The sequence below is a fragment of the Apodemus sylvaticus genome, chromosome 18, assembly GCF_947179515.1.
Source record: "Apodemus sylvaticus chromosome 18, mApoSyl1.1, whole genome shotgun sequence".
NCBI classification, from domain to species: Eukaryota; Metazoa; Chordata; class Mammalia; order Rodentia; family Muridae; genus Apodemus; species Apodemus sylvaticus.
The window spans coordinates 6,092,422-6,106,580 of NC_067489.1; the positions used below are offsets into that span (position 1 = coordinate 6,092,422).

General features: G+C 46.8%; 1 protein-coding gene across 2 annotated transcripts in view; it reads left to right on the top strand.

Moving 5' to 3' along the window:
- The window catches only part of Myo16 (myosin XVI), a 366,311-nt gene that overhangs the window by 162,909 nt on the left and 189,243 nt on the right, over positions 1-14,159 (top strand). For both annotated transcript variants that reach the window (XM_052162641.1, XM_052162640.1), the window contains exons 16-19: positions 1,127-1,238; positions 3,734-3,851; positions 4,586-4,657; positions 7,400-7,541. In XM_052162641.1, coding sequence (XP_052018601.1) covers positions 1,127-1,238; positions 3,734-3,851; positions 4,586-4,657; positions 7,400-7,541 — 444 coding nt within the window. The remainder of the gene's footprint in view (positions 1-1,126; positions 1,239-3,733; positions 3,852-4,585; positions 4,658-7,399; positions 7,542-14,159) is intronic.

The following is a 14,159-nucleotide window of genomic DNA, read 5'->3' on the forward strand; positions in this document are numbered from 1 at the left end:
CTACCAGCCCAGGGCTGGCACCACCCATGATGGGTCCTCCCCCCTTGATCACTAATTGAGAAAATGCCTTACAGCTGGATCTCACAGAGGCATTTCCTCAAGGGAGGCTCCTTTCTCTGTGATAACTCCAGCCTGTACCAAGATGACACACACCCAGCCAGTGCACTCTTCTTTCAGTCACTTCATCTCATGAGCACCCCTCTTCCCTTCTGCTTCTAGCTCAGGGTGCCCCTCTTCTGCTCTACCCCGCCTCCCAGGGTTCTCTCCTCTTGCTGACCGACCCTAGCTCCTCCTCCTGCCTTGGCAATCTTTGTTTTGCTCACCCTAGATTCCCATCTTGCTCACCTTGCTCTGTGTATCTTGTGCACAACATGTGTGAGTAATCTTGTGTCACTTCATACATGTTTCTGCAAGTTCCTGGGACATGGGCATTACTTGCAAACTGGGCCCATTCTTACTTAGCTGCTGGCTCTCCTGAGGGAGCCTTGCTTCTCCACAGCGTTCCCTCCTGGTGCCTACCCGCTTCCTCCACACTTAGAAGCACCATGCATGCACACTCAGGTCATTAGCTATGCTGTTGCCAGCTCTCCTCTTGTCTCTGCCTTGAGTACCTAACTTATTCCCGATGAGTTTCCTGGAGGAGACATTTGTCTCTATGGTTGGTGTCCTCAGCTTTTTGGCATGGCTGCATTTGGTAATCAGTGCCTCGGTGTTTGTAAAGCAAAGGGAATCAATCAGCAACCTTAAAATTAAATGCTACTGGCAAGCAGGGATAATACATTAGTATATATTAAGCATCTTTCATGCAAATGTGACTTGCAATGCCGGCTTCAACACCTGCCAGCTTCCTATATGAAGTTCATAGCATGCTGGTGACCGTCTCCCCTCACAAGAAAGGGTTCAGATAAGGTGAGTCCTGTATCTGCAGTGTGATGATATTCTGGTGCTGGAATAACTGTCTGTTTTCCTGAAACATCATGTGCTCCCGAGTAGCTTTGTAAACACCTGGGGACACAACGCCCAGGTGATTTCCACTATGACAGAGATCAGGTATCGATGAGGTAACCTTTTACCATCAGCACTTGACTCCAAGCCAAGCCATAATACCACATATTTATCCTAACAGGTATATGAGCCAAGGCATGCGGGAAGATGTGTCTACAGCAGAGCGTTCTCTGAACAAGGAGAGACTTGCAGCTCTGAAACATGCTCTGAATGTAATTGGCTTCAGCACCTTGGTGAGTCCCCTTATCAGGCCTTCACACGGAAAACTGGCCTCTACCGGTTTATAAAGTCACTTGTCCCAAACCATTTCCTGAACCACAATGTAGCCCATGGGTTATTGCCAGCTCTGACAATGTTTCAGCAGAAAACAGGTTCCATATGGCCTCCTGGTACTGACTGTCCAGCATGGAGGAGACAAACAGGATGAAAGGTCCTTAGACAAGGCAGAGACACTAGATACAGTAACAAGGCAGAGATAGATACTAGATACAGTAACAAGGCATCGATGTTATTTCATTTGTTTGCCTATTTCTTTCTCTCTTTCTTTCTTTCTTTCTTTCTTTCTTTCTTTCTTTCTTTCTTTCTTTCTTTCTTTCTTTCTGTATAAGAGTTGTGCTTCCATGTAGTGCCTGTGTGTGACAGAAGAGAGTGTTGTGTCCCTTGGGACTGGAGTTACATACAGTTTATAATTTACCTTGTGGATACTGGGAATCAAAGCCAGACCCTCACCAAGAGCAGTTATCCTCCAAAACACTGAGGCAGCGCTCTAGACCCACCATTTTCAACAGAAACAGAAAAACCCTTTCAAATGCATATCTAGAACAAACCAAATAGCTGTGTTGTCTGAACCATGAGGAGGAAACTGGCCAGTCTGAAGAAATCATACTGTTAAAATAGTCACCCTGCAAACTAATGTAATCAAGTATCTTTCAAGCAAGCTAGAAAGTACATGTAAAATTCTAGCCCACTGCTGTGCCAGAGCAATTTCTAAGATAACAGAGAGGCCTGTGGTCAAGCCAGGCTGCCTAGAACTGGTAGCCTTCTACTGGGCACTTAAAGAAAGTAATTTTTTATATCTTAAAATATTAATTTAAATTTAAATAGCCAAGTGGTTAGAAGTTCCTGCTCTGAACGGGTCTGGTCCCGAGAATTAGACACGAATGGTTAAGCCCCTGAGGATGTTCTCAGATGTCATTTCTGTTTTCCTGATGTGTTATCTCCACTCCCTCAATGTGGAAGTATTTTAGATTGTGGCCAAGTCCTCAGGAACAATTAGCAAGAGGTCACTGGGGAGGCTGGCATGCCCACAGCTCTGGATCACAGATGTAGTCTGAAATATGAGCCCCTTTTCCTTTCTTAGAAGGCTGTGTGTCATGCTTGCCCACAGTCTTGGGCAACGGGATGGGGGGTGGGGGGCAGAGGAAGCACATAGGACAGTTGACAAATGTCTCAGCCTAAGTGGATTAATGAGACCCTTTGTTCAGCTGGGCCCCACCCCTTTCAGAGAGTGGAATTCTACAGTGAGAGGCAGTCTGTGATGTCTTGTTCTTTGGACCCAGTTATTCAGTTTCTACATCTCTGTCTTTTCCTGGCCCTGCCCACATGCATGACTTGTATTGGTGCCGACTTCTATGGCGCCTCCTTTCTTATCCTCACCCCCCAACCTGAAGTTTCTAGATCCCATAGGGAATAGGAAGGCAGACAGGGGCAGGATGCCGTTTTACCAAAATATCCACTTGGAAACATCTTTCAAGTTCCACAATTGATCTGCAAAGGCAGGGCAGGAAAAATACACCTGCTGATTGGCATAGCTGATTGAGATGGCAGTGCATTTACACAAATGGCCCGATGTCCATCCCTTCATCGTAAGCCTTTAAAGCAATGTGAGGAACAAAAATTATTCTACTTTGGAGTGGTGGCCTTAGTCCATGACAATTCAAAGAATAGTATTTCTGGCAGATAAGGCCTTCAGAGCAAAACCTGCAAAGGCTTGTGGTTCTTTGAGACTGCTCCACAGAGGAGCCTCCATCTCTGTGTCCCGCCTGTAGCAGCAGGCAAGCTGGCAAGGCAGGAGGACACCACTGCACCACTGCAGACAGAGGCAGGACCCCAGGCCTCCTCCTCCTCCTTCCATGGGAGGTTTCCTCTGATTCAGTTTCACTGTGTTATATCATGGGTGGTAGTGAACTTTCAAAGCTCTGCCTCCATCACTGAATGAATCATAAAACTCCCCAAGAACAGTGCAGGCTCTCCTTGCCCGTGCAGAGGTGACCACTTTGCAGAGTCCAGTGGGAAATGCTGCCTTTTGCCATAATTATAGAATGCTATACCTAGGAATTACTTGAGATCAGTATCTCCAGATGCTCACATTAAAGACGGGAAAATGACGATCCCAGTCCCTACTCTTCCCTCGGTTCCTGGCTTGCAGACCCTCCTCTCCTGTTCCCTGCACCCATGTGCAAGAACAGCTTGGGCCAGAAGTGTGTTTCCTGTCAGAGCTTTGACTACAAGCACTAATAGATTTCTTTTTGAATAATGATTATCCAGGACACCCTGATTCCTATCAGAATGGCAATTTAGGGCCACTCACACTGAGTTCAGATTTGGTTTGGAGCAGTGTCATGAACCTCCTGCTGTGGGTCTGAAAAATGGCAAACGCACCCCCAGGGCGCTCCCGGTGGCTTGCAGCTCCCACCTCTGAATTATCCTGTCCTCTGTAAACACCTAGGAGGTGGAGAACCTGTTTATTATCCTATCGGCAATATTGCACATCGGAGACATTCAGTTCACCGCGCTGACAGAAGCAGACTCGGCCTTTGTCTCTGACCTCCAGCTTCTGGAACAAGGTCAGTGGAGCACCACCTTGATAGGAACGTCGTCGGGGCGCAGTTTCACAGTGCTGCCAGTAGATGGAGACACAGCACAAAATAGGCTCTTGCTGCAACAATCACTGGCTGGCTGGGCCTGAAGTCCTGGGGGGAGGGGAGAGCCTCTTTCTTTTCTCTAAAGGGGGTGGCTGACAAATGTGCTTTCGTGGTCCCATTCTGCCACACCGCAGCAACAGCACAGGGGTGTCAGCATATGCCTCAGCTCATGTGATAGTATCGGAATATTCTTTGCCCCACCGCGGTCCACACAGTATTTGGAGAGGAGTCATTAGCTAAACATTATAAATTCACCGTTACTTCCTTTTAAATACCATGTTCAAAAGCTCCCTCTTCATGGTCACACCTGTCTAGTTTTTAAAAAATTCTCAAACCACGGGCTTTCAATAAATGGCCTATTTTCGCCTGTTTAGAAGTTATTTTAATAAGAAATTTTGGGGAAAAAAATGATATAGCCCTATCTACGAGAGTGGTGAAGGGGAGAATGTGTCCTTACTGAATCCAGACAGACACGCGATCCCACCAGTGTCTGGAGTACGAAGGCACTTCTCTAGATGAGTTTAACCCAGAGAGTGGAAGTTGCCTTCCTTCTTTTTAACGTGTCTACATGTAGCATGTACACAAAGAACATACACCGGTGCTCTTTGGGTCAAAATGCACAGAGCTTTCTTATTCACAGCCGGTTTTGTTTTCAGTGGCAGGCATGTTGCAAGTGTCGACGGACGAGCTGGCATCCGCCTTAACAACTGATATTCAGTATTTTAAAGGTAACTCCTTGCGTAGCCTGACTTCTACCTTTGTACAGTCCCTGGGCTTCTTTCTGGGGGGGGGGGGGGAGGAATCAGGCACAGCCTTGCCTGCTTCCACACCGGCAAACTATTTGCATGGACTGAGTGCCAGAAGATAGCACTGCAAGCCTGTTTGATCCCCGTCACTGTGTGTGAATTCTGCCATGCTCCCGGGAGATCACTCTGAGGAACCAACCCCCTTCCTAATCAACCTGTCAGTTCAGAAAAACAAAGCCATCAATCTAGGAGGATGTATCCTCATAAAACATGGACCCTCGTGGGGGTGGGGCAGCCTACTCTCTGCCTTTGCCACTCAGAATGGGGCTGCCATTTATTTGGTGTTTATAAGGGGATGGCATGGAGCCAAATGCTGCAAAGGTTGTCATTTTTGATCTCAAGAACGGTCAGGAGGCGGGCATAACTATTACTTTCCTCAGGGAGGAAAGTAGTCAGATTCAAAGGGGTTAATCACCACAGATGCCAAGTCACTAGTAAAGCGGCTGTCTACCCTCACAGGGTGGCTTCCAGCCCTCTGTGTATGGCTGGTATCCCTGTGCCACTGGTGTGGGGTCATGCGTGGCACACGGGAGACTGGCTTTCCTGCATGTGCTTCTTCAGCCTTCGCCTTTATAGATGTGAGGGCGAGCCTCTCCCAGCATTCTCTATGCTGAACTTACCAGCTGCCTCATGGTCTGGCTTGCAGGGATTTTGACACTTGGCTAATGCCCCCTACTGCTTAGAATCCCCCTTCCAAACTAGTCAGCATACTGAGTTTCTCCATGATCCACCCTTACCAGATCATGGGAGGTGACCGAGCTTCTGCTGGTTTCCCTTACCTCTCGCACTTCTCTACCAAGCAGATCAGACCCCTCTGACCCCTCAAAGAGCTTCCGTTGTCACTGCCCTCCCTTTCCTGCCCAGCACCACAACCTCTGTTGACGTTTCCCTCTGGACTTTGCTCATTTCCCCTCTTTCCCCGGGAATGAAATGGAAATGTGCTTCTCACCCTCGGGCAACCGTCCTTCCGAGAACGCTCGGCCCCGGAGCCTAGACTCCCAGGCCCCCTTCCATGGCTGTTCTTAGCCGCGTCCCCATCCACACCTCTGCTTCCAGCTACATCAAGCACCAAGCCCATGATGTTCTCAAGATGCAGGGGGCTTTGTTGTGTCTTTGAAAACAAGACATGTTTCAACACTGTGACCCCAAAGCAAGTCACATTGGGGAGGAAAGGGTTTATTCAGTTTATACATCCAGATTATAGTCCATCATTGAAAGACGTCAGGACAGGAGCTCAGTGGGGTGGGGAACCTGGAGCAGGAGCTGATGCAGAGGCCATGGAGGAGTGCTGCTTACTGGCTTGCTCACCATGGCTTGCTCAACCTACTTTCTTAGAGAACCAGGACTACCAGCCCAGGGGTGGCCCCACCCACGACGGACTGGCCTCCCCCATGGATCAGGAATGGACAGAACACCTTACAGCTGAATCTTATGGAGGCATTTCCTCAACTGAGGATCCTTCTTTCTGTTTTTGTTTTTTGTTTGGTTGTTTTTGTTTGTCTGGTTGGTTTGGTTTTTTGGATTTGCTTTTTTTTTGCTGTTGTTGTTGTTTTTGTTTTGTTTTGTTTTTTTGAGACAGGGTTTCTCTGTGTAGCCCTGGCTGTCCTGGAGCTCACTCTGTAGACCAGGCTGGCCTCGAACTCAGAAATCCGCCTGCCTCTGCCTCCCGAGTGCTGGGATTACAGGCGTGCGCCACCACCGCCCGGCTGAGGCGCCTTCCTCTCCGATGACTCTAGCTTGTGTCAAGTTGACGCATAAAACCAACGAAGTATGCGTGTTAAATTCGCTGGTCACTTAGCATCCGGTTCCCTCGGCTCATGCCACCGCCCCTCCTCCCACCACGATGCCCACTCTTCAAAGCTCCTCAACTGTGGGAAGCCGGAGCTTCGGTGGTAACATCCCCTGGAGGGCAGCACTTGTCCCCTGCCTCAGTGGGCTGTACCACACCCACGGTCTTGACCTTGCTGTTTCAAGACAGTGAAGTTCTATTTTGTCTCAGTGGTGACACCTGTCTCTTTCCTATCCTTCCAGCCAACTTGAGGACTCTCCCGTCCCTTCCACCTGCTCGGCCTGGGACTTAAGCACATGCCCTGCTGGCCAAGGCCACAGGCGAGAATTCATGAGCCCAGCATTCACACACTGTCTCATCCAGTAGTACTATATTGGATCTGCCCGCACCCCAGGTCACCCTAACTGTCTGTCCTGACAGACTTAAAGTCCTCCTCTCTAAGGACACCTATCACTCTAGTTGACAATGACAGGGTCTTCCTCCTGAAGGCCTAGTCTTGAACCCTAGACCCATAGGCACATTCTGATTGATTTGATCATTACTTTCCAGACAGGCAAGTGATCAAATGCCCTGGTCCAGTTCAGTGCCCGGCCAGTGAGCTGTTATCAGAAGCTCGCTCGCAGGACCCTGAGCTAGCTCTCCAACTAAGAGGAAATGGCTCAGTTGCAGAGAGGTGCAGTGGTGTGCGCAGATATCCTAGTAAGGCACCCTACACTCACTTCAGATGTCGGTAACTGGCAGGCTCCACCTTTCAGTGTCATGTTAAACATGTTTGGACATGTGCGATGTCATAGAGAGTGGGTGGGACATAGCTGTGTTGGCTTCTAATGAAGGGAGCATTGTCCTCAATTCTCATTTTCCTTTCACTGTTCCAGGAGACATGATAATACGTCGACACAACGCCCAGATTGCTGCGTTTTACCGAGACCTCCTGGCCAAGTCACTATATAGTCGTTTGTTTGGTTTTCTGATAAACACTGTGAATTGCTGCCTCCAGAATCAATACGAATACAAAAGGTAGGAACAGTAGATGTTTGCTCCTATGTTCCCATGGCACACATAATTCAGGGGGTCGGGACACTGAGACCTCGGTTACCCTGTCACACACCACCCAGTAGCTGTTGATGCTGATTGGAATGTCACCCATTCAGTCACACACAACTCAGGGCTATAGGTGCTGGCTCCTGGGTTATCCAACTGCATGCAATTCAGGTACTGTGGATGGTGGCCCAAGGGTTACTCTGTTACACATACCAAAACCTCACCCTGGAGAGACTCTTTACATTACAGAGTTGCCCAGGGGTAGGTTTCATTCATACTTCATTTTATCAAGCTAACCTCACTGGAAGATATTAGTAATTATGCTTTAGAAATATAAGCCTCACCCCCACCTTCCCACCCACCAGCACTGATGGATGAATCAAACTGTCTTTCATGCATAGATATGCAAATGTGTTCTCTCTAGAATGGAGGTATAGATGTGGCCTTTTGTGCATGAGAAGAATAGAAATTTCATGACTCTAGGAACAAGACAGTCTAAGAATATCTAAAGCTCAGGGGTTGGTGAAAGCCCACGTGTGTCTCTTTCAGAACCAGTTTGATGATGTGTGTAATTCTGCCTTGAGATTCTTCACTTGCTTCATGGGTTATTTGACAAAGGGCCTCGGTAGTAATCCTCTTGGCTCATACCCTTAATCATCTCTAAGCAGTAGCTTTTCAGGGCTATTTGATCATCTAAAAATTATAGATTCCCATGGCACTTTGTCAATGGAAACCTCCATTATTAATCTCGTTACTGGTGACCTTGAACAGACATCTGAAAGTGAAATCACACTCTTCACATGTCTTCACTGGCATGCTTGACTTTGAGTGAAACTCTGAGAATTTTTCTGTTGTCCTAGAGTTCTTTACCAAATCCCTGGATTAAACCATCTCTTGGAAAATATTAAAATTAACATCAAATAATGGGAAAGTTCTGAAATGAGTATAGGTATTTCAGGCTTTGAACTAAGGGATATTAAAGTTCATTAAATGCACTGTGCAAAAGTCTCAGTCCTCAACACTGCATGTGTTCAACCTCCTGGGAAGTTTATGGTGGCTCATGTACTTTAGCAGAATCTCTCTCCCTCTCCCCCTCCCCTCCCCCCTCCCCTCTCCCCTCCCTTCCCCTCCCCTCCCCCCCTCCCATTCTCTCTCTCTCTCTCTCTCTCTCTCTCTCTCTCTCTCTCTCTCTCTCTCTCTCTCTCTCTGGTGAGTTCCAGTCTGGCTCTGGTGTGATGAATGCCCTAGCTCCTGCTTCTCTGGTTACTAGTTTGTTACTAGTTTGTCTGTGGTCCTCCATCTTTCCAGTGCTTATCCTCCCTGTGGTGCAAGACCTAAGAGAAGGAGCTTAAGTTATGAAGGGTTTACTGTTTTTCTCTTTTTTATTTTTATTGGTTATTTTATTCATTTATATTTCAAATGTTCTCCCCTTTCCCAGTTTCCCCTCTGCAAACCCTCATCTCATCTCCCTCCCCCTTTTTATATGAGGGTGCTCCCCCACCCACCCACCTACTCCTGCCTCACCACCCTACCATTCCCCTATACTGGGGCATCGAGCCTTCACAGGACTAAGGGCCTCTCCTCTCATTGATGCCAGATAAGGCCGTCCTCTGCTGCATATGCAGCTGGAGCCATGGAAGGAGTTCCTTTGGTTTCTGGGTTGGAAGAGATACAGTCTGCCATGGCTGGGAAGGCTGAGGGTGGGAGCCGCTGAGCCCAGTGAGTCAGTGTGCCGGGAAGCAGAGGAAGGGCAGCACCAGGATCAAGTCTCTTCTCTCCTTTTCACTCTTAATTTGGACCAGGATGCTAGTCCACGGAATGGCACTGTCCACATGGGGAGAGCATTCTTCCCTTACTTCAGTCTCATAAACAACCCACAAAAGGTGTGCCGCACTCATGCCCCTGTGCAGATCTTAGTGCTATCAAGTCGACAATAGAAAGATGTCAGTCTGAAAATGTGACAGTTATTCACAGCCAATACTAATGTGCTAAACTTACCAAATTAACCTTGTAGAAAAATAGTAGCCACCTTGTTCACATGGATAGCGATCAATTCATATTTAATTAGCACATAAACCTGGAGACTTCTAGAAAATTTCCACTTGACATTTGAGTCCTGCAGAGTCTTGGATATTTATGATTGGAAACACTTGGATAAGTTAAAGAGTAAGTGTGGCTTCCATTACAGTGGATAGATATCATGCCTGGTATATCAGAATGGAAAGATGGAAGGCAGCCTTCACTTCTGAATGCCTTTGTGGGGGACTACCTGAGGAAAATATTCATGGAGAACAAGAAATAAATCATAAATTATAGTTACACACTCCACCTCTGAGAGACAGTATCTCCTTGGAATCATTAACTTTTTTTCAAGAGTCACCAAAGTTGGGTTTAAATCCCCTAGCAACAAAAGGGAAACTTATACCTGTAGTATTTCTAACTCTTGGAAATTCTCAGTGCATTCATATGCTAAAGGTCTGCTTCTTGATTCAGAAAGGTTGGAGATATTTTCATAACCTTACAATACCTTTTGGTATTTACCAGTCCCTGTTTATTTTAAAGCATTATAAATGTGTGGACAATGATAAGTTTACAACTCTGGTAACTGAGTGGGTAAAGTTAGCAAGCACACTGAAAGGGTGGGATAGTGCCCCACTATTTACTGTGAACATTTTAAGCAAGAGTGGATGATGGTCAGCTGTACAACAAGAGAGCATGGAAGAACGAGCGAAGTCAAGGCGGATCCTACCTCTTCTCTGGGAATGACCTCCTCATTTGGGAAAGTAAAATGGATCTAGTATGAAAACACATTTGTACTTTCTCTTCTTGATTCTGTGAGGACTTATTTCTATGAGGAACCGTTGTGGTGTCAGGCAGGGGATGGTTCATGACTAAGAGTTAACTAAGAGGAACAGACTGTTCTCACATTTGCCTGGACAAGCCAGTCTGGAAGATTGATGTGAACTCTTCCTGGTCTCCTGTCTGTGGTGACCTTGGCATCTCTCAGGACACTTTAGGCTGTGGTCAAGGCAGGTCAGACATGAAGCACATTGGAACTGTTTGTTAGGCTTGGTTCAAGGTGACCCAATGCACCAAGAAAGAGAAAGCCAGTAACAGGGGCAATGAGAGCATGGGAGCTCCTACCAACCATGCCTGGGTTTCCTTAAATCTTTATCATTCTCAAAGTGTGTGTCCACAAGTGTCTGTTGGGGTAAAATCCTGTTAAATAGCTAAAAACTAAAATCATCAATTTGGTTCTTAAAGGAGCAATATCTGAGGTGAAACGGGAGTCTCCCTCCAGTCCTCCCAAAGTCTTTCTCTTAAAAAGAACACATTTTAAAACCACAGTTTTCAGATGTCCATCCTTCCTGGAGACATTGCTTTTCCTAAGCTATAATGTCTTGGCCTGGAGAGGAGTTGATGACAATGTCACTATTAAGGAGCTGGCACAGCCCTCAGCAGTGCGGGCACAGCCCTCAGCAGTGCGGGCACAGTCTGCTTTAACACCATCTCCTGCTCCCCCAGCTTCCTGTAAGAGAGTCAGACCCTACTGTGGACCCTGCTTCACCTCCTGTTATTCTCACCTCTGGTTCACTGAGGATGGCACCTGGCTTCTAGGGACACTGTTGTCCTTCTTGGCTTGGGATCAGCCATGCTGTAAGGTGAAAGGAATCAGAATAGCAAGTTATGTGTTGGAGCTCACAGAATCTGGCTTATCCACCAGGGACCCTCGCTCCTGACACAAGCCAAGCCCACATGGTCCTGAGACAGCATGCTCCTATAGAGCCCAGTAAAAAACAGGTACGGGCAGTTTCAGCCTGTTTCTTAGCCAAATTCTGTTCTTATCAAATGCCAGAGTATCAGTATATTTATACATTTGCCCACATCCCCTCCCAGTGTCCAGTGGGAGACAGCAGAGCTGCAGTGTCTGAGACACAGGTGTGTGGTGGACTGTCTGTGAAAGGAGGCCTGGGACTAAATAACACCTTCAGAAGACACACAGAATGCCATGTTGAATCCTTGGACTCAGAAGATAAGGCTCCAGCTGATACGGATGACACAGACCTGGAGCTCCTATTTAGAGGAATCTGGCCTTTATTTTTCAGTCTTAAAAGCATGCAGCCAAAACTGGATGACCACTGGAGGGAGGTACAGAAAATACCCTCACAGTTCATTAGTGTTTTAGTCACTTTTCTGTAGCTGCGTTGAGACACCATGACCAGGGCAACTTACAAAACAAGTAATTTACCTTGATTTACAGTTCCAGAGGGTGAATCCACAGCCCATATGGTGGGCATCAGGCAGGCAGCATGGAGCCATAGACGAGAGCTCACGTTCTGAGACACAGTCAGGAAGCAGAGACAGCTAACTGGGAATGGCATAGGTTTTTGAAGCCTCAGTGTTCAACCCCAGTGACACACCTCCTCCAACAGGGCCACACCTCCTAATCCTTCCCAAGCAGTCTACCAACTGGAGACCAAGTATTTAAACATATGAGACTGTGGGCCTACAATCTGATCTTGTGGAGGCAATACCTCCTCTCTGATAACAAGGCGTCAAGGCGACATAAAGCTAGCTAGCATAGGCCTTGAGCAGGTGTCCCACAGCACTGGTGGTTATCAGTGGCGGATGCTCCACAGAGACAGGCATGCGAGCTTCTCTGCCTCCAGGAACGGAGACACAAGGACAGAAGGCTTGCTGTGTCAAATGACAAGGGCTTTCTCCAGGAACCCTGAGAGGCCCCATCTTCTCAGTTACCCTTTGTGCTATGGTTGATTGCTGGATAGGGAAGCCGGGTGAACTAACATTTGTGGCATTTCTGTTCAGTCTCTGTTGCTACTTTGTTTCCAACCCAATTATCTGGTAAAAGAAATCTCAACTCAATCAGTAACAATACAAGCTATAAGCCTAGATTGGGCAGATCTCCCACTACACTACTCTATTTCCCATCTATATTAATTATCCCATATAACTTGGGGCTTCTCCAGGCCACCAGCTTCTCTCTCTGCTGCCTCTCTGTAGATCCTCTGTAGCTCCTCCCCTAAACTCTCAGCTCCTCCCCCTTCCTTCTGCCCAATCATTGGCTCAAGCCTTTATTTGAAAAGTTAAGGTGGGGAGAAGGTTCACAAGGCAACTCCTCATCTGCAGCCCCTCTGAGGAGTGGAATTAGCATCAAAATACAAGCCCAGGACTATCCACAACACTTCCCCCTTTCTGTCCAATTAAAAGACTGTTTTACCTCAGACATCAAGTCTCCCCTCTATTGACCACTGTATGCATTTGAAGACATGGATGCTTGACCACGTTCTATTGTTATAGAGATACACCATGGCCAAGGCGATTTATAGGAGAAGGCATCTAACTGGGAGGTTGCTACCAAGGGAGCATGGTGGTATGCAGGCATGGAGCAGTAGCTGAGAGTTTACATCAGGGAGAGAGAGAGACAGAGACAGAGACAGAGACAGACAAACAGGCCAACAGACAGACTACCATGGGCTTTTAAAAACTCAAAACCCACCTCCAACAACACATCACCTCACAACAAGGCCATACCTACTCCAACAAAGTCACACTTCCTGATCTCTCCTGAACAGTTCCACTGACAGAACCACCCTTGAGCCTGTGGGGATCTCCTCCTCCACAGCACCACACCACGCGATGGCTCAGCCACTCGCCTTCCTCTCCAACTCTCAGTTCACTACAGTTTGTAATTTATGCACATTATAGTTAAAGGAAACACTATCGAGCCTTCGTTAATAAATACAAAAACAGGAAACTGTAATTCATAGAGAGCCAATGTGTCTAAGAATGAGATAGGAGCATTACTTTACAATAAACTCTAGCCTCGCTCCTCATGCTACTTAACTGAGCTGACAGTGAAGATTTAAACTCTAAGAGTTCCAGTTAGAAAGTTACCCCCAGGAAAAGCACAAGGCAGATGAAAGATTGCAGGAAGCACACAGCAGAAATCTAGACGTAAGCACGGGTTTTAAAAAGATGGTTTATACATTCTTTGTTAATCCTTCTGAAAGCACTCAATTCTTAATAAATGGATTTATGTTATTAATTTTTAAATGCCTCGTAAAAATAATAAAATGCCGGGTGGGCATTTGCTGGGAAATGGAGGTAGTCTCCCTCAGCATTTCTTACTCCATTTAATGAGTAATATCATTACTAAAATTAACAGCTTTTGGTACACCTGCCTTCTCAATTGCCATCTTTTATTCTTTGCTAGGGAAAGATTGAAAAATCCAAACACGTGCAAAGTAGCATGGAGGGCAGATGTTTACCTGCAGTTGCAAGTTTTCATGGATAACACTTGGTGTTCCATTTTTAGTGGGATGGAAAGGACAGACACTAGAGATAAAAGCATAGGTCATTTTTGTTTCCTACAAAGTAGTCCTGGCTCAAGGCCTTCCCGGGATTCCTTTGTCCCCCTTCCCCCAGCTGCTCTCTTCTCTATAACAACTGCTTAGGAACAGGAGCTGAAAAGACGCACAGAAGTGCCAGCAGGAAGTGTATTTTTCTGCCCCTGGCTTTTAAACTCCACATTGGCTTTGATATTTAACCACATTAACCCATCAAGAGTAGTCT